Source organism: Macaca fascicularis, chromosome 1 (genome assembly GCF_037993035.2).
Source record: "Macaca fascicularis isolate 582-1 chromosome 1, T2T-MFA8v1.1".
Classification (NCBI taxonomy): Eukaryota; Metazoa; Chordata; class Mammalia; order Primates; family Cercopithecidae; genus Macaca; species Macaca fascicularis.
In genome coordinates, this window is record NC_088375.1 from 143,339,906 (window position 1) to 143,362,538 (window position 22,633).

A 22,633-nucleotide genomic window follows, 5' to 3' on the forward strand; every position below is an offset into this window, starting at 1 on the left:
CACAAAGATGGGAAAAAAGCAGGGCAGAAAAGCCAGAAATTCAAAAAATCAGAGCGCATCTCCCCCTCCAAAGGAACGCAGCTCATCGCCAGCAACGGATCAAAGCTGGACGGAGAATGACTTTGATGAGTTGAGAGAAGAAGGCTTCAGTCGATCAAACTTCTCAGAGCTAAAGGAGGAACTACATACCCAGCACAAAGAAACTAAAAATCTTGAAAAAAAAATGGAAGAATGGATAACTAGAATAATCAATGCAGAGAAGGCCATAAACGAACTGAGAGAGTTAAAAACCATGACACAAGAAATACGTAAAAAATGCACAAGCTTCAGTAACCGACTCGATCAACTGGAAGAAGGAGTATCAATGATTGAAGATCAAGTGAATGAAACGAAGTGAGAAGAGAAGTCTAGAGAAAAAAGAGGAAAAAGAAATGAACAAAGCCTCCAAGAAATATGGGATTATGTGAAAAGATCAAATCTACGTCTGATTGGTGTGCCTGAAAGTGAGGGGGAAAATGGAACCAAGTTGGAAAACACTCTTCAGGGTATCATCCAGGAGAACTTCCCCAACCTAGTAAGGCAGGCCAACATTCAACTTCAGGAAATACAGAGAACCCCACAAAGATACTCCTCAAGAAGAGCAACTCCAAGACACATATTGTCAGATTCACCAAAGTTGAAATGAAGGAAAAAATGTTAAGGGCAGCCAGAGAGAAAGTCGGGTTACCCACAAAGGGAAGCCCATCAGACTAACAGCAGATCTCTTGGCAGAAACTCTCCAAGCCAGAAGAGAGTGGGGGCCAATATTCAACATTCTTAAAGAAAAGAATTTTAAACCCAGAATTTCATATCCAGCCAAACTAAATTTCATAAGTGAAGGAGAAATAAAATCCTTTACAGACAAGCAAATGCTTAGAGATTTTTTCAGAACCAGGCCTGCCCTACAAGAGACCTGAAGGAAGCACTAAACATGGAAAGGAACAACTGGTACCAGCCATTGCAAAAACATGCCAGAATGTAACGACCATCAATGCTAGGAAGAAACTGCATCAACTAACGAGCAAAATAACCAGCTAATATCACAATGACAGGATCAAGTTCTGACATAACAATATTAACCTTAAATGTAAATGGACTAAATGGTCCAATTAAAAGACACAGACTGGCAAATTGGATAAAGAGTCAAGACCCATCAGTTTGGCTGGGTCTTCAGGAGACCCATCTCACATGTAGAGACACACATAGGCTCAAAATAAAGGGATGGAGGAAGATCTACCAAACAAATGGAGAACAAAAGAAAGCAGGGGTTGCAATCCTAGTCTCTGATAAAACAGACTTTAAACCATCAAAGATCAAAAGAGACAAGGCCATTACATAATGGTAAAGGGATCAGTTCCACAGGAAGAGCTAACTATCCTAAATATATATGCACCCAATACAGGAGCACCCAGATTCATAAAGCAAGTCCTTAGAGACTTACAAAGAGACTCAGACTCCCATACAATCATAATGGGAGACTTCAACACCCCACTGTCAACATTAGACAGATCAACAGGACAGAAAGTTAACAAGGATATCCAGGAATTGAACTCAACTCTGCACCAAGCAGACCTAATAGACATCTACAGAACTCTCCACCCCAAATCAACAGAATATACATTCTTCTCAGCACCACATCACTCTCATTCCAAAATTGACCACATAGTTGGAAGTAAAGCACTCCTCAGCAAATGTACAAGAACAGAAATTATAACAAACTGTCTCTCAGACCACAGTGCAATCAAACTAGAACTCAGGACTAAGAAACTCAATCAAAACTGCTCAACTACGTGGAAACTGAACAACCTGCTCCTGAATGACTACTGGGTACATAACGAAATGAAGACAGAAATAAAGATGTTCTTTGAAACCAATGAGAACAAAGATACAACACACCAGAATCTCTGGGACACATCTAAAGCAGTGTGCAGAGGGAAATTTATAGCACTAAATGCCCACAAGAGAAAGCTGGAAAGATCTAAAATTGACACCCTAACATCACAATTAAGAGAACTAGAGAAACAAGAGCAAACACATTCAAAAGCTAGCAGAAGGGAAGAAATAACTAAGATCAGAGCAGAACTGCAGGAGATAGAGACACAAAAAACTCTCCAAAAAATAAATGAATCCAGGAGTTGGTTTTTTGAACAGATCAACAAAATTGATAGACTGCTAGCAAGACTAATGAAGAAAAGAGAGAAGAATCAAATCGACGCAATAAAAGTGATAAATGAGGTATCACCACAGACCCCACAGAAATACAAACTACCATCAGAGAATACTGTAAACACCTCTACGCAAATAAACTAGAAAACCTAGAAGAAGTGGATAAATTCTTGGACATATACACTCTCCCAACACTAAACCAGGAAGAAGTGGAATCCCTGAATAGACCAATAACATGCTCTGAAATTGAGGCAATAATTAATAGCCTACCAACCAAAAAAAGTCCAGGACCGGACAGATTCACAGCCGAATTCTACCAGAAGTACAAGGAGGAGCTGGTACCATTCCTTCTGAAACTATTCCAATCAATAGAAAAAGAGGGAATCCTCCCTAACTCATTTTACGAGGCCAATATCATCCTGATACTAAAGACTGGCAGAGACATAAACAACCCCATCAAAAAGTGGGCAAAGGATAGGAATAGACATTTCTCAAGACATTCATGCAGCCAACAGACACATGAAAAAATGCTCATCATCACTGGCCATCAGAAAAATGCATATCAAAACCGCAATGAGATACCATCTCACACCAGTTAGAATGGCAATCATTAAAAAATCAGGAAACAACAGGTGATGGAGAGGATCTGGAGAAATAGGAACACTTTTACACTGTTGGTGGGACTGTAAAGTAGTTCAAACATTGTGGAAAACTGTGGCGATTCCTCAAGGATCTAGAACTAGAAATACCATTTGACCCAGCCATCCATTACTGGGGATATACCCAAAGGATTATGAGTCATGCTGCTGTAAAAACACATGCATACGTATGTTTATTGGGGCACTATTCACAATAGCAAAGACTTGGAATCAACCCAAATGTCCATCAGTGACAGACTGGATTAAGAAAATGTGGCACATACACATCATGGAATAGTATGCAGCCAGAAAAAAGGATGAGTTCGTGTCCTTTGTAGGGACATGGATGCAGCTGGAAACCATCATCCTCAGCAAACTGTCGCAAGAACAGAAAACCAAATACTGCATGTTCTCACTCATAGATAAGAATTGAACAATGAGATCACTTGGACACAGGAAGGGGAGCATCACACACTGGGTCCTATTGTGGGGAGAGGGTTGGGGGGAAGGATAGCGTTAGGAGATATACCTAATGTAAATGACGAGTTAATGGGTGCAGCACACCAACATGGCACATGTATACATATGTAACAAACCTGCACGTTGTGCACATGCACCCTAGAACTTAAAGTATAAAAATAAAAGAGACCCACACTTGTGGTATGGATTGTTGATAGCTTATTTTTTAGTATATTCAGTTTTTAACATGATTAATACAAAAGTTATGGATTTATTTTCAGGTTTGTGCAACAAAGAAGGGTATGCAACAGGCTGCTTCTATTCTTGTGAAAGATGCTAAATTTATTATGACTGTGGGACAGAAACAGTGGTATAGTTTTTCATTTTTTCATGGAAGTAGAAGGACTTTTAGGGCTCATCTAGATGAGATGAGAAAATTAGGCTTGTCCCATAACCTTGGGGTAAACCTCAGTGTCCTCATCTATAAAATAAGGATAATGGTAATTTTGAGGATTAAGTGAGATAATGAATCTTAGTGCAGGGGTGATCCAGATTTCTTGAATGATAAAGATCATCCATACTGATAATCTGATGGTCAGATTTCTTGAATGATAAAGATTATCCATATACTGTCTATTTTTTTAACCTAATTTCAATCCAGCATCTTTTATAGTCTTTCACTAAAGCTGATCTTGTGAATTAATCATTAAGGACTTTCTATCATATTTGGCCACTTCCACCTTACTTAAACACTCTGGGCTCTGTGCTTCTGTGATCATTTCTACTGATTTTCTTCCTACTTTGCAGACTGCTCATTCTCAGTCCCTTTTCACCTCTTCTACCAACTCTTAAATGTTGACATTCAAGTGAGTATATCTGAGTTTCATTCTTTCTAATTCCACACTCTTAGTTGTTTGTAACTACTCACATGAACTTCAAATAATATTTATGTGTGTCTATGCATTCCCACATTTATGCCTTCAGCCCAGGCTTCCCTACTGAACTCCAGGCCTATAGTCCATCTGTGTAACTGAATCCAATTGTATGTCTACCGACAGTCATCTCAAACTCAGTACGTACAAAATAGAACCTTGGTTCTTGCCGTCAGAACAGCTCCTTCTCCACTGTTCCCCGTCTTAATTATACATTATCTCCCTAGTTACTCATAGCAGAAAACTATCACTGATATCTTCTTCACCTTATACCTCATAGGCAATCAATTACAAAGTCCTGTTTATTCTTACTTCTAAATATATCTCAAATATGTCATTTTGTCTCCATCAACACTGCCACTTCCCTAATTCAAGTCACTATTAATCTCTTGCCTAGGCTGTATCCTTTTCTTTAATTACTACACACACACACACTCTTATCCCGCTTTGTTCTCTGCATAGCATAGATTGTGTAAGATTGCAAATCTATATGTCATTTTCCTGCCTAAAACCCTTTAATAGCTTCTTATTGTCCTGGGGATTAAATGCGAAATCCTTAGTGTGGCCTGCAACAGCCCATATAATGTGATGCCTCGCCAATTCTCCAGACTTATCATGACCATTCTCCCCCTTTACTCACCACGGTCAAGCTGTATTGGCCTCTCTGTTCTGTGAATGCACCAAACTGTTACTCTGTACAGCATCGTCTTGCATCATGCTTTCTTTTACTGGAATGGTTTTTAACCTAACTCCTGTTTATCCTTCATGTCTAAACTTTAATATCAGTTTTCCATAGTCATCAGTTTCCCTGTATTTACTTTTATAAGCAACCTGTACTTGATTTCATAACACTCACTATAATTATAATATCCTTTTAATACTTATTTTAATATCTTTTCCATTCATTAGATTATCAACTTCTTCAGGAAAGGGGGATTCATGTTCATCCTGCTTACCACTCAATCTTAGCAGGTGTGTTAGGTCATTCTTGCATTGATATAAAGAAATTTCTGATACTGGGTAATTTATAAAGAAGAGAGGTTTAATTGGCTCACAGTTTTGCAGGCTGTACAGGAAACATGGCACCAGCATCTGCTCGGCTTCTGGTGAGGCCTTGGGCTGCTTACAGTTATGGCAGAAGGCAAAGGATGAGTTGGTGTTTCACATGGTAAGAGCAGGAGCAGGGGTGGGGCGGTGCCATACACTTTTAAGCAACTAGATCTCACAAGAACTCACTCACTGTTGTGAGGACAGCACCAAGCCATTAGGGATCTGCCCCCGTGATCTATTCACCTCCTACCAGGCCTCACCTCCAACACTGGGGATTTCAATTTAGCATGAGATTAAATGGACAGCATCCAAATTATAGCAGAATGTCTCAGCGGAGTGGTAGCACATGATTACTATGTAATGAACATTAACTTATTATTATTGTTAATAACTTCTGGAAATCAGTAAATATGTTTAGTGGTAGACCTCAGACTAAAATGGGACATGTGGATATGAGCAGATACTTACTTTTCTGCCTAATTTTATATGGTGGGGGAATATACTTCTCTCTGCTTTGGGTCAGATCAGCTTTCCAGTTACCTTTCTGTTCCTTTGCCACCACCTCTGGTTGCTTGTCAACCAAAGACACGTAGCAAGCCTAGAGGAGTCAATTTAGTCTTCTTTACATTCTTTGTTTTTTTGTTTTTTTTTTTGTTTTTAATCCACTAAAAAGGTAGACTATAAAGATAGTCTATTAAAGCATTACAAACATAACCACTTATTCACCCTCTAGATACTATTTTGACACTTTTCCTTCCATTTGAAGGATTTAACTTGATCTTCTTAGTTACTACCATATGAGAAAAAATCTCTAGGATGTGAAGACTATAGAGTAGTTCTTTTATAATACACATCAACAAAGCAAGATTAAGCAATAAGAAACAGTAGAGAGCAAGACAGAATGAGAAAAACCAACAAAGAGCTCACAGCCAAAAAGTAGATGAAGTCTGAGAGGTAGATAGAAAGGGAGAAAGTGAAATTATTGCTACAAAGGTAAGAATACCATCAAATAATGATTAATAATTTTCATACCAACTGCATGTAGTTTTATAGCATTCTTATTAATTTTCTAAGTTTTTAAAACAAAGATGGGGTTTCAAAAACATTGACCAGTTCATTATAAAACTAGTAATAGAATAAAGGTAAACTGGGATTTTTAAAAAAGTGTAGGTATAGGGCAGAGAGGTTATAAGTAGCTATAAACAATTTGAAGCTTTCTACTTGTTGGGTGAATAAACTAGATGATCAGGTTGGATCATAATCACTTTTTGTCAGAAACAAGATGTGGGATCAAGTAATGAGACTTGTTTTCTTGCTCATAAACTTAACTCTGAAGGCAATTTTGAAAGACTTATGGAATTCTTTGTGCAATGGCGACATCATTCACATAGAAATATCTGGTGTCCTAAGGTGAATACATAATAATTAACATTTTTGAACTGAAGTTATCTATATGAGTAGGAAACTGAAATACACTATACATTCCCTTAAATCTAATGTACATTTCATCCTCTCCCTTTATTCTGTTGCACACAAATTAGCTAATTTTGTTTCAGATAATCGTTTTCTTGCAAGCATATATCTTAATTCCTTTTCTCATTTCCCACTCTTACCTAGTTACTTCTTTCTTCAGTCTTTGCTCCTTATTTTTTCTTTATCTCCTTGTTTTTTCTTTTTCTTTTTTTTTTTTTTTTTTGTTGTTTTTTCAGGAACATACTGGAGTTAGAGAGTCAGATTTGAATTACAGTACTGCTACTTTTACTAGCTGTGTACTATTGGGTATATTACTTAACTTCTCTTACCTTCAATTTCTTAATCAATATTGTATACGTGAGAATCAATCATCTCAACGTGTTTCTATGATAATTAAGTAAGGCAACATTTCTAAGATACCTAACAGTGGGTAGCAGAGTTTGTACTTAATAGTAATATGCCCTTTCCTCTTGCCTTATCTTATTTCCATTATGAATCCGTAAAAAAAGTCATGAGTATTATAAAAGTAATTCATCCTAGTGTCATATCTGCAACAAGGAAATAGAAAAATACTAGATTTTTTATATACTTAAGAACCAAGCCTACCAACTTTCAAAATCTTTTAATGTACCCAGAATTCATTTTCAAATTATCAATACACTTCCTTAATTTGCTCTTCTCTTTTAACTTAACCTAGTTCTGTTTTAAAAAATAAATTTTTTATGCATATTTGAGGTTTACAGCATGATGTTATGTGATTCATATAGCTAATAAAATGGTTACCATAGTGATGCAAATTAATATATCTCTCATCTCATAGTTATTTTTTTGACAAGAGCAGCTAAATCTACTTACTTAACAAGAATCCCTAATCCAAAATAATTTTATTCACTGTAGTCTTCATGTTGTACATTAGGTCTCTAGACTTGTTCACACTATATATCTGCTTTTCTGTGTATCCTTTGACCTACATCTCCCCATTTCTTCTCCTGTTCCCACCCTTCCTGCCTCTGATAGCTACTATTTTATTCTCTATCTCTGTATATTTGATTTTAAATAAAAGGTTTCACATATGAGTGAGAACATACAATACAATATTTTTCTTTCTGTGACTGGCTTATTTAATTTAGTGTCTTAGCAGTGTCCTCCAGGTCCAGCCATGTTGTGGCAAATGGCAGCATCTCATTCTTTTATAAGACTGCATAATATTCCGTTGTGTGTGTGTGCATGTGTGCATGTGTCTGTGTGTATACTATGATGCATGTATATGATATATATACACACACACACCACATTATATATCATATATATATTATATACCACATATATATATCATATATATACACACACACACACAAACACCACATTTTTCTTATGCATTAGTTCATCAACGGACCTTTAGGCTGTTTCCATGTCTTAACTATTATGAACAGTCTGCAAGGAACATGGGAGTGCAGGTATCTTTATGAGGTAATGATTTCTTCTTTGGGTGTATACCCAGAGAACAGGTTGCTGGGTAATATGGTAATTCAATTTTTGATATCTTTAGAAATCTCAGTAGTGTTTCCATAATGGCTGTACCAATCTGCATTACCACCATAGTGTACTAGGATTCCCTTTCTGCACACCCTCACCTACATTTGTTGTCTATAATATAGTGGTTTTAATTTACATTGCCTGATAGTGATGTTGAACACCTTTTCATATACCTGTTGGCCATTCTTATGTTGTTTTTTTCTTCCACTTGTAAGTTTAAGGATACCTGTGCAGGATGTACAGGTTTGTTATATAGGTAAACATGTGACATGGTGGATTGCTGTACAAATCATCCCAGAACCTAGGTATTAAGCTCAGCATCCATTAACTATTATTCCTAATGCTCTCCCTCCCCAACCTCCCCAACAGATCCCAATGGTGGTGTTCCCCTCCATATGTCTATGGGTTGTCATCATTCAGCTCCCACTTATAAGTGAGAACATGTGGTGTTTGGTTTTCTGTTCCTGTGTTAGTTTGCTGAGGATAATGGCTTCCATCTCCATCCATGTCTCTGCAAAAGACATGATATCATTCCTTTTTATGGCTGTGTAGTATTCCATAGTATATATGTGCCACATTTTCTTTATCCAGTCTATCACTGATGGGCATTTAGGTTGATTCCATGTCTTTGCTATTGTGAATAATGCTGCAATGAACATATTTGTGCATGTAGCCTTATAAAATAATAATTTACGTTAATTTGGGTATATACCCAGTAATGGGATTGCTAGGTCAAATGGTGTTTCTGGTCTTTGAGGAATTGCCACAACGTCTTCCACAATGGTTGAACTAATTTACACTACCAACAGTGTAAAAGTGTTCCTTTTTCTCTACTCACCAGCATCTGTTGTTTTTTGACTTTTTAATAATTGCCATTCTGACTGGCATGAGATGGTATCTCATTGTAGTTTTGATTTACATTTCTCTAATGATCAGTGATGTTGAGCTTTTTTTCATAATGTTTGTTGGCCACATGTATGTCGTCTTTTGAGAAGTGTCTATTCATGTCCATTGCCCACTTTTTAATGGGGTTGTTTGTTTTTTTCTTGTAAATGTGTTTAAGTTCCTTGTAGACTCTGGATATTAGACCTTTGTCAGATAGATAGATTGCAAAAATTTTCTCCTATTCTGTAGGTTGTCTGTTTACTCTCATGATAGTTTGTTTTCCTGAACGGAAGCTCTTTATTTTAATTTTAATTTGATGCCATTTGTCAATTTTTGCTTGTGTTGCAATTGCTTTTGGTGTTTTCTTCATGAAATCTTTGCCCGTGCCTCCGTCCTGAAGAGTATTGCCTAGATTTTCTTCTAGGGTTTAATAGTTTTGGGTTTTAAATTTAAGTCTGTAATCCATCTTGAGTTAATTTTTGTATAGGGTGTAAGGAAGGGGTCCAGTTTCAATTTTCTTCATATGGCTAGCCAGCTCTCCCAGCACCATTTATTAAATAGGGTGTCCTTTCCCCATTGCTTACTTTTGTCAGATTTATGGAAGATCAGATGTTTGTAGGTGTATGGTCTTATTTCTGAGTTCTCTATTCTGTTCCTTTGGTCTATGTATCTGTTCTTGTACCAGTCCCATGCTGTTTTGGTTACCGTAGCCTTGTAGTATAGCTTGAAGTTGGGTAGCATGATACCTCCAACTTTGTTCTTTTTGCTTAGGATCGTCTCTGCTATTTGGTTCCATATAAATTTTAAAATAGTTTTTTTCTGATTCTGTGAAGAATGCCAATGGTAGTTTAGTGGGAATAGCATTGAATCTATAAATTACTTTGGGCAGTGTGGCCATTTTCACAATATTGATTCTTCCTGTCCATGAGCATGGAATGTTTCTCTATTTGCTTGTATCCACTTTGATTTCTTTGAGCAGTGGTTTGTAGTTCTCCTTGAAAAGTTTCTTTACTTCCCTCATTAGCTGTATTCCTAGGTATTTTATTTTTTTTGTAGTAATTGTGAATGGGAGTTCATAGACGGTTTGGCTCTCTGATTGCCTGTTGTTGGCTGTAGGAATGCTAGAGATTTTTGCACATTGATTCTGTATCCTGAGAATTTGCTGAAATTGCTTAATAGCTTAAGAAACTTTCATGCTGAGAAGATGAGGTTTTCCATATATAGGATCATGTCATCTGCAAACAAAAATAATTTGACTTCCTCTCTTCCTATTTAAATACCCTTTATTTCTTTCTCTTGCTTGATTGCCCTTGCCAGAACTTCCAATACTATGTTGAATAGAAGTGGTGAAAGAAGGGATCCTTGTCTTGTGCCAGTTTTCAAGGGAAATGATTCCAGTTTTTGCTCATTCAATATGATATTGGCTATGGGTTTGTCATATATGGCTCTTATTATTTTGAGGTATGTTCCTTCAATACCTAGTTTGTTGAGAGTTTTTAACATGAAGGAGTGTTGAATTTTATTGAAGGCCTTTTCTGTGTCTATTGAGGTAATAATGTCTTTAATTCTGTTTATGTGATGAATCACATGTATCGATTTGTGTATGTTGAACCACTGTTGCATCCTGTGAATGAAGTCAACTTGATTATGGTGGGTAAGCTTTTTGATGTGCTACTGGATTCAGTTTGCCAGTATTTTATTGAAGCTTTTTGCATCAATGTTCATTAAGGATATTGGCCTGATATTTTCTTTTTTTGTTGTATCTCCACCAGGTTTTGGTATCCGGATGATGCTGACCTCATAAATGGGTTAGGGAGGAGTCCCTCCTTTTCAATTTTTTTGGAATAGTTTCAGTAGAAATGGTGCCAGCTCTTCTTTCTACTTGTGGTAGAATTTAGCTGTGGATATTTCTGGTCTTGGGCTTTTTTTGGTTGGTAGGCTAGTTATTACTGTCTCAATTCCAGAACTCATTATTGGTCTATTCAGGGATTCAGTTTCTTCCTGGTTCAGTCTTGGGAGAGTGTATATGTCCAGGATTTTATCAATTTCTTCTAGATTTTCTAGTTTATGTACGCAGAGGTCTTTATAGTATTCTCTGATGGTTGTTTGTATTTCTGTGGGGTCAGTGGTGATATCTCCTGTATCATTTCTGATTGTGTTTTTTTGATCCTTCTCTCCTTTCTTCTTTATTAGGCTAGCTAGCAGTCTATCTATTGTATTAATTTTTTCAATATACTAGCTCCTGGATTTGGTGATTTTTTTGAAGGGTTTTTTTCATATCTCTATCTCCTTTGGTTCAGCTCTGATCTTCATTATTTCTTGTCTTCTGCTAGCTTTGGGGTTTGTTTGCTCTTGGTTCTCTAGTTCTTTGAGTTGAGATGTTAGGTTGTTTACTTGGGATCTTCCTAGCTTTTTAATGGGGGAATTTGGTCCTATATGTTTCTCTCTTGACACTGCTTTAACTGTGTCCCAGAGATTCTGGTATGTTGTCTCTTTGTTCTCATTAGTTTCAAAGAACTTCTTGATTTCTGCCTTAATTTCATTATTTACCTAAGAGTCATTCAGAAGCAGGTTGTTCAGTTTTCATGTAGCTGTGTGGTTTTGAGTATATTTCTCTATCTTGAGTTCTAATTTGATTGTGCTCTGGTCTAAGAGACTATTTGTTATGATTTCCATTCTTTTGTATTTGCTGAGAAGTTTTACTTCCAATTATGTAATCAGTTTTAGAGTACATGCCATGTAGCTATCAAAAGAATGTATATTCTGTTGAATTTGAGTGGAAAGTTCTGTAGCTATCTATCAGGTCCACTTGATCCAGAGCTGAGTTCAGGTCCTGAATATCCTTGTTAATTTTCTGTCTCAGTGATCTGTCTAATATTGTCAATGGGTTGTTAAAGTCTCCACTATTATTGTGTGGGAGTCTGAGTCTCTTTGTAGATCTCTAAGAACTTGCTTTACAAATCTGAGTGCTCCTGTATTGGGTGCATATATATTTAGGATCATTAGCTCTTCTTGTTGCATTGATCCCTTTACCATTACGTAATGCCCTTCTGTGTCTTTTTTGATCTTTGTTGGTTTAAAGTCTATTTTGTCAGAAACTAGGATTGCAATCCCTGCTTTTTTCTATTTTCCATTTGCTTGGTAAGTTTTCCTTGATTGCCTTATTTTGAGTCTATGTGTGTCTTTGCATATGAGATGGGTCTCTTGAAGACTGCATATCAGTGGGTCTTGGCTCTTTATCCATCTTGCCATCCTGTGCCTTTTAATTGGGGCACTTAGTTCGTGTACAATTTAAGATTAGTATTGTTATGTTTGAATTTCATTCTGTCATCATGATGCTAGCTGGTTATTTTGCAGACTTGTTTATGTGGTTGCTTCATAGTGTCACTGGTCTGTGAACTTCAGTGTGTTTTTGTAGTGGCTGGTAATGGCTTCTCCTTTCCATATTTAGTGCTTTCTTCAGGAACTCTTGCAAGGCAGGCCTGGTGACTTCCCTCAGCATTTGCTTCTCTGAAAAGAACCTTATTTATCCTTTGCTTATGAAGCTTAGTTTGGCCAGATATGAATTTCTGGGTTAGAAATTTTTTTCTTTAAGAACATTGAATATTGGTTCCCAGTCTCTTCTGGCTTGTAGGTTTTCTGCTGAGAGATCTGCTGTTAGTTTGATGAGTTTCCCTTTGTAGGTGACCTGACTTTCTCTCTGGCTGCCCTTAACGTTTTTCTTTCATTTCAACGTTGTAGAATCTGATGATTATGTCTCTTCAGGTTGATGTTCATGTGGAGTATCTTAATGGGGTTCTGTGCATTTCCTGAATTTGAATGCTGTCTTGTCTTGCTAGGTTGGGGAAGTTCTCCTGGAAGTTCTCTTGAAGTATGTTTTCCAATGTGATTTCATTCTCCCTGTTTCTTTCAGGTACCAGCCAGTTGTAATTTTGGTTTCTTTACTTAATCCCATATTTCTTGGAGGTTTTGTTCATCCCTTTTCATTCTTTTTCTTTTCTTTTCTTTTGTATTCTTGTCTGCCTGTCTTATTTCAGAAAGATAATCTTCTAGCTTGGATATTCTTTCCTCCACTTGGTCTATTCTGCTATTGATACTTGTGATTGCATTGTGAAGTTCTTGTGTGGTGTGTCTCAGCTCCATCAGATCAGTTATGTTCCTCCCTAAACTGGCTATTCTGGCTATCAGCTCCTGTATTGTTTTACCATGATTCTTACCTTTTTTTTGCATTAGGTTATATAACATGCTCCTTTAGCTCAGTGAAGTTTGTTATCAGCCACCTTCTGTAGCCTACTTCTGTCAATTCTGCCATGTCAGCCTCAGCCCAGTTCTTTGCCCTTGCTGGAGAAATGTTACAGTCATTCAGAGAAGAGACACTATGGCTTTTTCAGTTTTCAGCATTTTTACGTTGATTCTTTCTCATCTTTGTGGGCTTATCTGCCTTTGATCTTTGATGTTGCTGACCTTTGAGGTTTTTATGGGGTCTTTTTTGTTGATATTGTTGTTGTTTTCTGTTTGTTTGTTTGTTTTTGCTTTTAACAGGCCACTCTACTGTAGGGCTGCTGCAGTTTGCTGGGGGTCTGCTCCAAACCCTAGTTGCCTCAGTTTCTCCCATACCGGGAAGTATCACCAGTGAAGGCTGTGAAACAGCAAAGATGACAGCCAGCTACTTCCTCTGGAAGCTCCATCCCAGGGGAGTACTGACCTGTTGCCAGTCTGCATGTACCTGTAGAAGGTGGCTGGAAACCCCAGTTGGGATATCTCACCCAGTCAGCAGAACGGGATCAGGGACCCCCCCCCCCCCCACCAAAGAAGCAGTCTGACTGTTATTTGGTAGAGCAGGTGTGCTGCATTGTGGGGGACCCTTCCTTGTCCAGGACACCTGTATTCTCCAAAGCTGGCAAGCTGGAGCAGCTAAATCAACTGAATCAACTGAACCACAGAGATGGCATCTTCACCTACCTCCAGGAACTCAGACCCATCTCTGGCAGACTCCAACCCACTGCCATTGCTTGCTGGGATTCCAAGCCAGTGCCATTGGCTTGCTGGGATTCCGGTGGGTCTTAACTTGTGAGGTGCCATGGAAGTGGGGCCCACAGAATGATATTTTTGGCTTCCTGGATTCACCTCCCTTCCTAGGGATATGTACTGATGGATTTATGTAAAACTCCTGGATCTCTGTGTGTGCCTGAGTGGCTGCTCTCTCAAGACTCCCACAGCTCTGTGTATCAGACCCAAGGCCCTGGTGGCATGGGCTCACGAGGGGATCTCCTTACCCATGGGCTGCAAAGATTTGTGGGAGAAGTGTGGTTTCCTGGGTGGGGCTGCACACTCACTCACTGGTTCCCTTGGCTGAGGGTGGTGGTTCCTTTGGCTCCATGCCACTCCTGGGTGGGCTGTTGCCCCCCCACCCCCCACTTTCTTTGTTCTTCATGAATTGTGTTTGCCCACTCAGTCCCAATGCAAGAACCTCGACATGTCAGTTAAAAGTGCTGAATTCACTCACCCCTTTTCATTCCTCTCTGTGAATGTTGTAGACTGCAGCTGCTTTTAATTGGATCGATCAACCTTTATGTTTTCTTTGGAGAAATGTTCTTTCAGATCATTTGCTCACTTTTAAATTGGCTTTTTTAATGCTATTAATTTGTAAGAGTTCTTTATAAAATTTGGATATTAACCCCTTATCAGATATGTGGTTTCCGAATATTTTTTTCTAGTCCATAGATTGTCTTTTTTATTTTAATGATTGTTTCCTTTGCTTTGCAGAAGCTTTTTAGTTTGATGTAATCCCATTTATTTATTTTGGCTTTTATAGTCAGAGCTTTTGGTATGATACCCCAAAAATTCATTGCCAAGGCCAATATCAAGGTGCTTTGCCCTATGTTCTCTTCTGGGAGTTTTATGATTTCAGGTCTTACATTTAGATCTTTTGTCAATTTTTGAGTTGATTTTGTGTACGGTATAAGGGTGCAATTTTATTTTTTTGGATATGGAAATTGTTTTTCCAGCCTCATTTATGGAAGAAACTATTGTTTCCCTATTTCTTCTGGTGCCCTGCTGGAAAATTAGTTGACTGTGTATGTGTGGACTTATTCTGGGCTCTCTCTTCCGTTCCATTGGTCTACTTTTCTGTTTTTGTGCAAGTACTATATTGTTTTGGTTAGTCTAGCTTTGTAGTATAATTTTAAATCAGAAAGTGTGTACCTCCAACATTCTTTTCCTTCTCAGTTTTGCTGTCACTATCCAGGGTTTATTGTAGTTCCATACTAATTTTATGATTTTTTTCTTCTGTTTCTGTGAAGGATGCCGTTGGAATTTTGATAGGGACTGTATTGAATCTGTACTTCTTTGGGTAGTATGGACATTCTAACGATATTAATTCTTTTAATCCATCAACACAGGATATCTTTCCATTTACTTTTGTCTTGAATTTCTGTCACCATTGTTTGATAACTTTCAGTGTACAGATCTTTTACCTCCTTAATTAAACTTATTTCTAAGCATTTTATTTTTTGATACTATCATAACTGGTATTGTTTTCTAGATTTCTTTTTCAGTTAAATTATTATTTGTGTTTAAAAATGCTACTAATCTCTGTATATTGATTTTGGATCCTGCAACTTTACTGAATTATTAGTTCTAACAGTTTTTAATAAGTCTTTGAGTTTTTTTACATGTAAGATAATGTTGTAAAGATAATTTTACTTCTTCCCTTCAAATCTGACTTCCTTTTATTTATTTTTTTTTCTTATCTGATTGCTCTTGCTAGTACATCCAGTACTATGTTGGACAGAAGCGGTGAGAGTGCGCATCCCTGCCTTGTACTGTGTCTTAGTGGAAAAGCTTTCAGTTGTTCCCTATTCATTATGATGTTGGCTGTGGGCTTTTCATAAGTGACCTTTGTTAACGTTAGTTGAGAAGTTTTCCTTATATGCCTGCATCTTAAGAGATTTTATCAAGAAAGGATGTTGAACTTATCAAATGCTTTTTCTGCACCAATTGAGATGATCTTGTGTTTTTTATCTTTCATTCTGTTAATATGATATGTCACAGTGGTTGATTTGCATGTATTAAACCAGCCTTACTTGCCAGGAATAAATCCACTTGGCCATGATGTATAATCCTTTTTGTTGTGTTGTTGAATTCAGTTTGCTTACATTATATTGAGGATTTTTGCATCAATATTCATCAGAGATACTGGCCTGTAGTTTTCTTCTAGTGTCTTTATGTGACCTAGGTATCAAAGTGATAGTGGCCTCACAAAATATGTTTGGAAATATTCCCTCTAGCTGTATTTTTTGGAATAGTTTATGAAGTATTGGTAGTGATTCTTCTTTGAATGTTTGGTAGAATTAAGTTGTGATGCTATCTGGTTCTGGGTTTTTCCTTGTTGGAAGATTTTTCATTACTACTTCAATCTCATTATGTGTTATTGGTCTGTTTAAGCTTTCTGTTTCTTCCTGATTCAAACTTAGCAGGTTATATTTTTCTAGGAGTTTGTCCATTTCCTATATGTTATCCAATTTGTTACTATTAATGTATAATTGTTCGTAATAGTCCCTTATGATCTCTTTAATTTCTGAGGCATCTGTTGTAACTTCTCCAATTTCATTTTTTATTTTATTTGGTTCTTCTTTTTTTTTTTTCCTTAGTCTAGCTAGATGTTTATTTATTTTATTTTTTCAAAGAACCAAGTCTTGGTTTTATTGATCATTTTCTATGTTTTTTTGGTTTTTGTGCTCTATTTGATTTATTTCTGTTCAGATCTTTATTATTTCCTTTCTTTTGCTAACTTTGCATTTAGTTTGTTCTTTTGCTCGCTCCTGTAGGTATAATGTTAGGCTGTCTATTTAATATCTTCTTTTTTCATGTAGACACTTAATGATTAAAATTTCCTCATGAGTTCAAGACCAACCTGACCAACATGGGGAAACCATGTCTCTACTAAAAATACAAAATTAGCCAGGTGTGGTGGCACATGCCTGTAATCCCAGCTACTCAGGAGGCTGAGGCAGGAGAATCACTTGAACCCGGGAGGCATAGGTTGCCGTGAGCTGCTATTGTGCCATTGCACTCCAGCCTAGGCCACAAAAGTGAAACTCCGTCTCAAAAAAAAAAAAAAAAAAAAATCCTCTTAGAAGCACTTTGGCCACATCTCATAGGTTTTGGTGTGTCGTCTTTCCATTGTTTCTTGTCTCAAGATATTTTTAAATTTCCCTTTTGGTTTCTTTGACCATTGATTGTTGAGGAGCATGTTGTTTAGTTTCCACATACTTGTGGTTTTTTTCAAGATTTTTCCTGTTATTGATTTCTAGTTTCATATTGTTGTGGTCAGAAATGATACTACATATGATTTCAATTGTCTTGAATTTAGATTAATTAAAAATAGTTAAATCTAGTTTTGTGGCTTAATGTATGATCTGTCCTGTAGAACGTTTCATATGCACTAGAAAAGCATATATACATTCTGCTGCTATTGAATGCAAAGTTCTGTATTTGTCTGTTAGGTCCATTTGACTCAAAGTACAATTCAAGTCCAGTATTTCTTTGTTAACTTTCTGTCTGGTTAATCTATTGTTATTGAAAGTGGGATTTTGAAGACCCCTACTGTTATTGTATTGCTGTCTATCTCTCTCTTCATGTCCTTTAATAATGTTTTATATATTTTGATGCTTCAGTGTTGGATGTTTATATTTTTACAATTCTTTTTTTTTTTTTTTTTTTTTTTTTTTTTTGAGACGGAGTCTCCCTCTGTCGCCCAGGCTGGAGTGCAGTGGCCGGATCTCAGCTCACTGCAAGCTCTGCCTCCCGGGTTCACGCCATTCTCCTGCCTCAGCCTCCCGAGTAGCTGGGACTACAGGCGCCCACAACCGCGCCCGGCTAATTTTTTGTATTTTTAGTAGAGACGGGGTTTCACCGTGTTAGCCAGGATGGTCTCGATCCCCTGATATTTTTACAATTCTTATGTGCTCTTGATGAATTGACCCCTTTATCATTAAATTATGACCTTCTTTGCTTCTTGTAACAGTTTTTTTAAATGCCATGTCTCAGAGCACTGGAAACAACTATTGTTTATTTCCATGGGGTTTTTTGTTGTTGTTGTTGTTAGTTAGTTTTGCTTACTTACCAGTGATATAGTAGTTTTCAAAATTGTTACTTCTTACAATTTTTTTAGGCAAATTTTGAGAGTAGACTTATATTCTGAGTTGTTAATCACCAATTATGTTGTTTTCTTGGGGAAAGTGAGTTTTCCAAATTCTTCGCTTAAAAGTGAGCTTTAATATTATAGCTCATAAGTTTAGGGACTTTTGAATATGAAAGTTGGATATTTTCTACTTCTTAAAAATAGTTTTCAGATAATGATATTGTGAAATTTTTTTGATACATCTATGTTTTAAAATAATAAACTGTTTCAGAGTTCTTTAATGTTCCTGGGAGTAACTCAATAATTTTATGGTATTTTTAAATAGGTTACAGAAGTATGCATATTCCATAAGAGATTCAAAACTGAGAGGTAGGTTTAGAGATAATTTTTGAATAGCATTTTCACATACAGATGAAAGGTGCCAATTATTGATGAAATATTAATAGTAACAGCTGATATATTTCTATTACAGATATCTTAAAAGATGGTGCTGTTGGCCGGGCGCGGTGGCTCAAGCCTGTAATCCCAGCACTTTGGGAGGCCGAGGCGGGTGGATCACGAGGTCAGGAGATCGAGACTATCCTGGCTAACATGGTGAAACCCCGTCTCTACTAAAAATACAAAAAACTAGCCGGGCGTGGTGGCGGGCGCCTGTAGTCTCAGCTACTTGGGAGGCTGAGGCGGGAGAATGGCGTGAACCCGGGAGGCGGAGCTTGCAGTGAGCCGAGATCACGCCACTGCACTCCAGCCTGGGAGACACAGCGAGACTCCGTCTCAAAAAAAAAAAAAAAAAAAAAAAAAAAAAAAAAAAAAAAAAAAAAAAAAAAAAAAAAAAAAGATGGTGCTGCTTATCATCATGCTAGTATGGAGCTGTCAGATAGAAAAGTAGTTGAAGGAGCTTTTACTATTGGAGATTTACCAATTCTTTGTAACTAAAACATATTTCTTGTGGATACTCTAAAATATTTTGGAAAATTATTTTTCAGAGGAAAAAAAGGAAAAGCTCAAATATTCTGCTTGTTTCTGCTTTTCTTCTGAGAACATAAAATTAAGTGGTTACCTATGCATGTAGATGTTACAGTAGATTCTTTGGCAATGTTTAGTTCTTTGTCATATTATTGAACACAGTGTAATTTGAAAAACAAGAAATTAATAAGTTTTGGATTTAAGTGTGTTACTATTTTAGATTGTAATGTTCTTTTTTCCTTTCTAAATTTCTTATATATGAGTTTTTATTACCTTTATAAGAATGTCTTTTATTAAAATGTCTTCCTGAAGCAATAAAGTTAAATGGCTCAAAATTACTATGTCTTAATCTGATGCAGTTACTACCAGTACTTTAGCTATGGGAGTAAATTTGCCTGCTCACCTAGTAGTTATAAAATCTACAATGCATTATGCTGGAGGACTGTTTGAAGAGTACAGTGAAACAAATATTCTACAGATGATTGGTAGAGCTGGTCGACCTCAAGTAAGTGACAATAATTTTGCTTTTTATACTTAAAAACATGATAAAAACAAAAAAATTGTGTATTTTTTGATTAGCTGTCATAATTACATCAGGCTTAAAAGTAATATAGCAGAGAAAATTTACCTTTAATGGAGGAATAAAAGTAAAACAAGCCTCACCAACTGGGACATACTTCCTTCATTCTGTGTAAGCTTGCACTGGCTGATGAAGGGATGGGTTTATGAATGGGTATTCTGTTAAAGGTCTTTTTTTTATTATGACTTTTTGTTTGTTTGTTTTGTTTTTTTTTTTAATTCTGAATGGAGGTACTCAGCATTTTGGATGGAACAGGTTTATCTTGTTTCGGGCTGTCACATTACAGAGCATGTAACATCCCTGGGTCCTAACACTAAATGCTAATAGTGTTCCCAGGCATTATGACAAAAGTCAGCCCAAATACGTTTCAAAACATACCCTACTCTGACAAATACATGAATAAGTCATTTTTGTAGCTATTATGGGAACATCAGGAAGAGCATATTTTCAAAACATTTGTAAATATTGTGTTATACAATTCTATAATTTCATAGAGTAATCAGATTATATGTAAACTATACCAAATCTTACAACTTTTATGCAGTTACCAGAGTTTGTTTTGATTTTATCATTGCCAAAATTATGTTACATTGAAACCAAAGTGATATTTACGCTATACTCTTGGAAGGCTTTTAAATTAAATTTTAGGTTAACAAAGTGAGAGCATTTTTAAGGCCTTTTCGAAGTATTATTTCAGACAAGGAGACTGTTTAATATAAAATGAAAGTCTTGAGTTATTGCAGAGGACTGGTACCAAAATGTGCTCTTCTTCACTAAATTTCTGTTTGTTTTTTCCCCAGTTTGACACTACAGCTACTGCAGTTATCATGACTCGATTAAGCACAAGAGACAAGTACATTCAGATGTTAGTTTGTAGAGACACTGTAAAAAGCAGGTAATACAAAAATGTTCCAAAAAGATACTAATGCTAATATAGCTTATCTTATTTCCTTTTAGAATATCAAAGGGAAATTTGGTTTGGAGATTTTTAAAGGCCATTTTCTGTAAAGTTTTCAACAATTTAACTGGAAAGTTTGTGTCACTTTAGGGAATTTAATAATTTTTTTAAAAGTTAGAAGTTTTATTCACTGGTAGTTATTGGCAAGCATGTATTCTTGTTTATAACAAACCCTAATTTGTAATAAAGCCTTAGTAATTATGATTATATTATAATTTAAATATGAAATTATATAAATTTATAATTACTAATTTGTAATAAAGGAGAACTATTTTCACATCTTATTTTAATAATAGAGGAAATCTGGGACCTATTAGTAAGGTATTTAATGTATTCTCTTTTGGAGAAAATAGGATATAATTTATGCTTCAACTTTTGTTAAAGCAATAATCTGTCTTCTACAGCCATAGAGTAGAGAGATATATCGGAAGCCTTTTTAGAAGCTGAACTGACTTTTTAAGTTTTTCTTTTATGCTTTTGGAAATTAAGTTATAGTTCATGAATTAGTAAAGTGGCAATGGGTATATTATATATTATTAAAGTTAACAATTAAGAGTTATGGCATTGAACTGCATATTTGTAATGCAAAGTTTTTTTTTTTCATTAGTTTGCACAGACATCTTATTGAACATTTAAATGCAGAGATAGTACTGCATACCATTGCGGATGTGAATATTGCTTTGGAATGAATACGATCAACTTTGCTTTATATCAGAGCCTTGAAAAATCCATCTCATTATGATTTGTTACTTTGACTTGGAAAAGTAGTAATTTTTTCAAGCCAGCTAGGTCTGTATTTCTACTAGTAAGTTACAGGATAGATTATAGAAACTAATAGATAACAAAACAAAAAGTAACAACAGTCCCAAATACGTTTAGAGACAAGAGCAGACAAACTGAGAAATTTTTATCTGTTTTACTTCTAGTATTTCAACAAGGTTTGAAATCAGCACCGTTAAAAATAGATCTAGTAGAAAAAAATTCAACTCCAATAAAAATAGCAGAAATGTCTAAATCATTGAAAATAAGTTAAAGTTACAAAAAGTTTTGAATTTTGTATGTACTTAGTGTTCAACTACTCTTTCTGAGTTTATGACTGTTTATTTTTCAATTTATAAGAAATGAAAGTATATAGTGCTACTGTTGCCGTCACAATTTTCATCTTGCTTCTAAAGCTAACCTACATCTGGTTATGTGGCTTCCAGAGGGTTTTTTCATTCATTCATTCAACTTGGGGTTGTTGAATACCAAATTAATGCCTGACTTGTTGAATTATTCTAATGCACAGAGGTTCAAAACTTTCAGATCTCAAAGAGTAATTAATATAAGTCTATATTAAAAGAATATCTATATAAATATTCATATCACTTAAAAATTTTGTTTCAACTAGGTAATACATTTACTTAGTTCAAAAATCATAAAGTGAAGGAATATATACAACTAAAATTCTTCCATATATATCCCCACCTACACAGTTGTTCAATTCCCATCTCTCCCCTTTCCCTCCCCTAGTTCTGTAATCATTGGTATATCTTTTTTGTATAATATTTTTTGCATATGTAAATAAGAAAATGTAATTTTATTTTTCCACCATTTAAACACAAATGGTGGCATATTGTATTCGTTTTCCATTCCTTTTAACAAATTACCCTAAAACAAATCATCTGGAAACAACCAGAATTTATTATCTCGCACAGCCTATGTGGGTTAGGAATCTGGGAGTATCTAAGCTAAGTGGCTCTGGGTCAAAGGCTCTCTTTAGATTGTAAGATATGTCAGCTAGGGCTGCAGTCATCTGAAGGCTTT

At 36.1% G+C, this 22,633-nt stretch overlaps 1 protein-coding gene across 1 annotated transcript in view; it reads left to right on the top strand.

Moving 5' to 3' along the window:
• Positions 1 to 22,633, top strand: part of LOC107126966 (probable ATP-dependent DNA helicase HFM1) — a 117,852-nt gene that overhangs the window by 27,231 nt on the left and 67,988 nt on the right. The window contains 7 exon segments of the mRNA XM_074036510.1: positions 3,584 to 3,672; positions 18,649 to 18,692; positions 18,796 to 18,810; positions 19,162 to 19,251; positions 19,649 to 19,794; positions 20,670 to 20,764; positions 21,435 to 21,572. Coding sequence (XP_073892611.1) covers positions 3,584 to 3,672; positions 18,649 to 18,692; positions 18,796 to 18,810; positions 19,162 to 19,251; positions 19,649 to 19,794; positions 20,670 to 20,764; positions 21,435 to 21,572 — 617 coding nt within the window.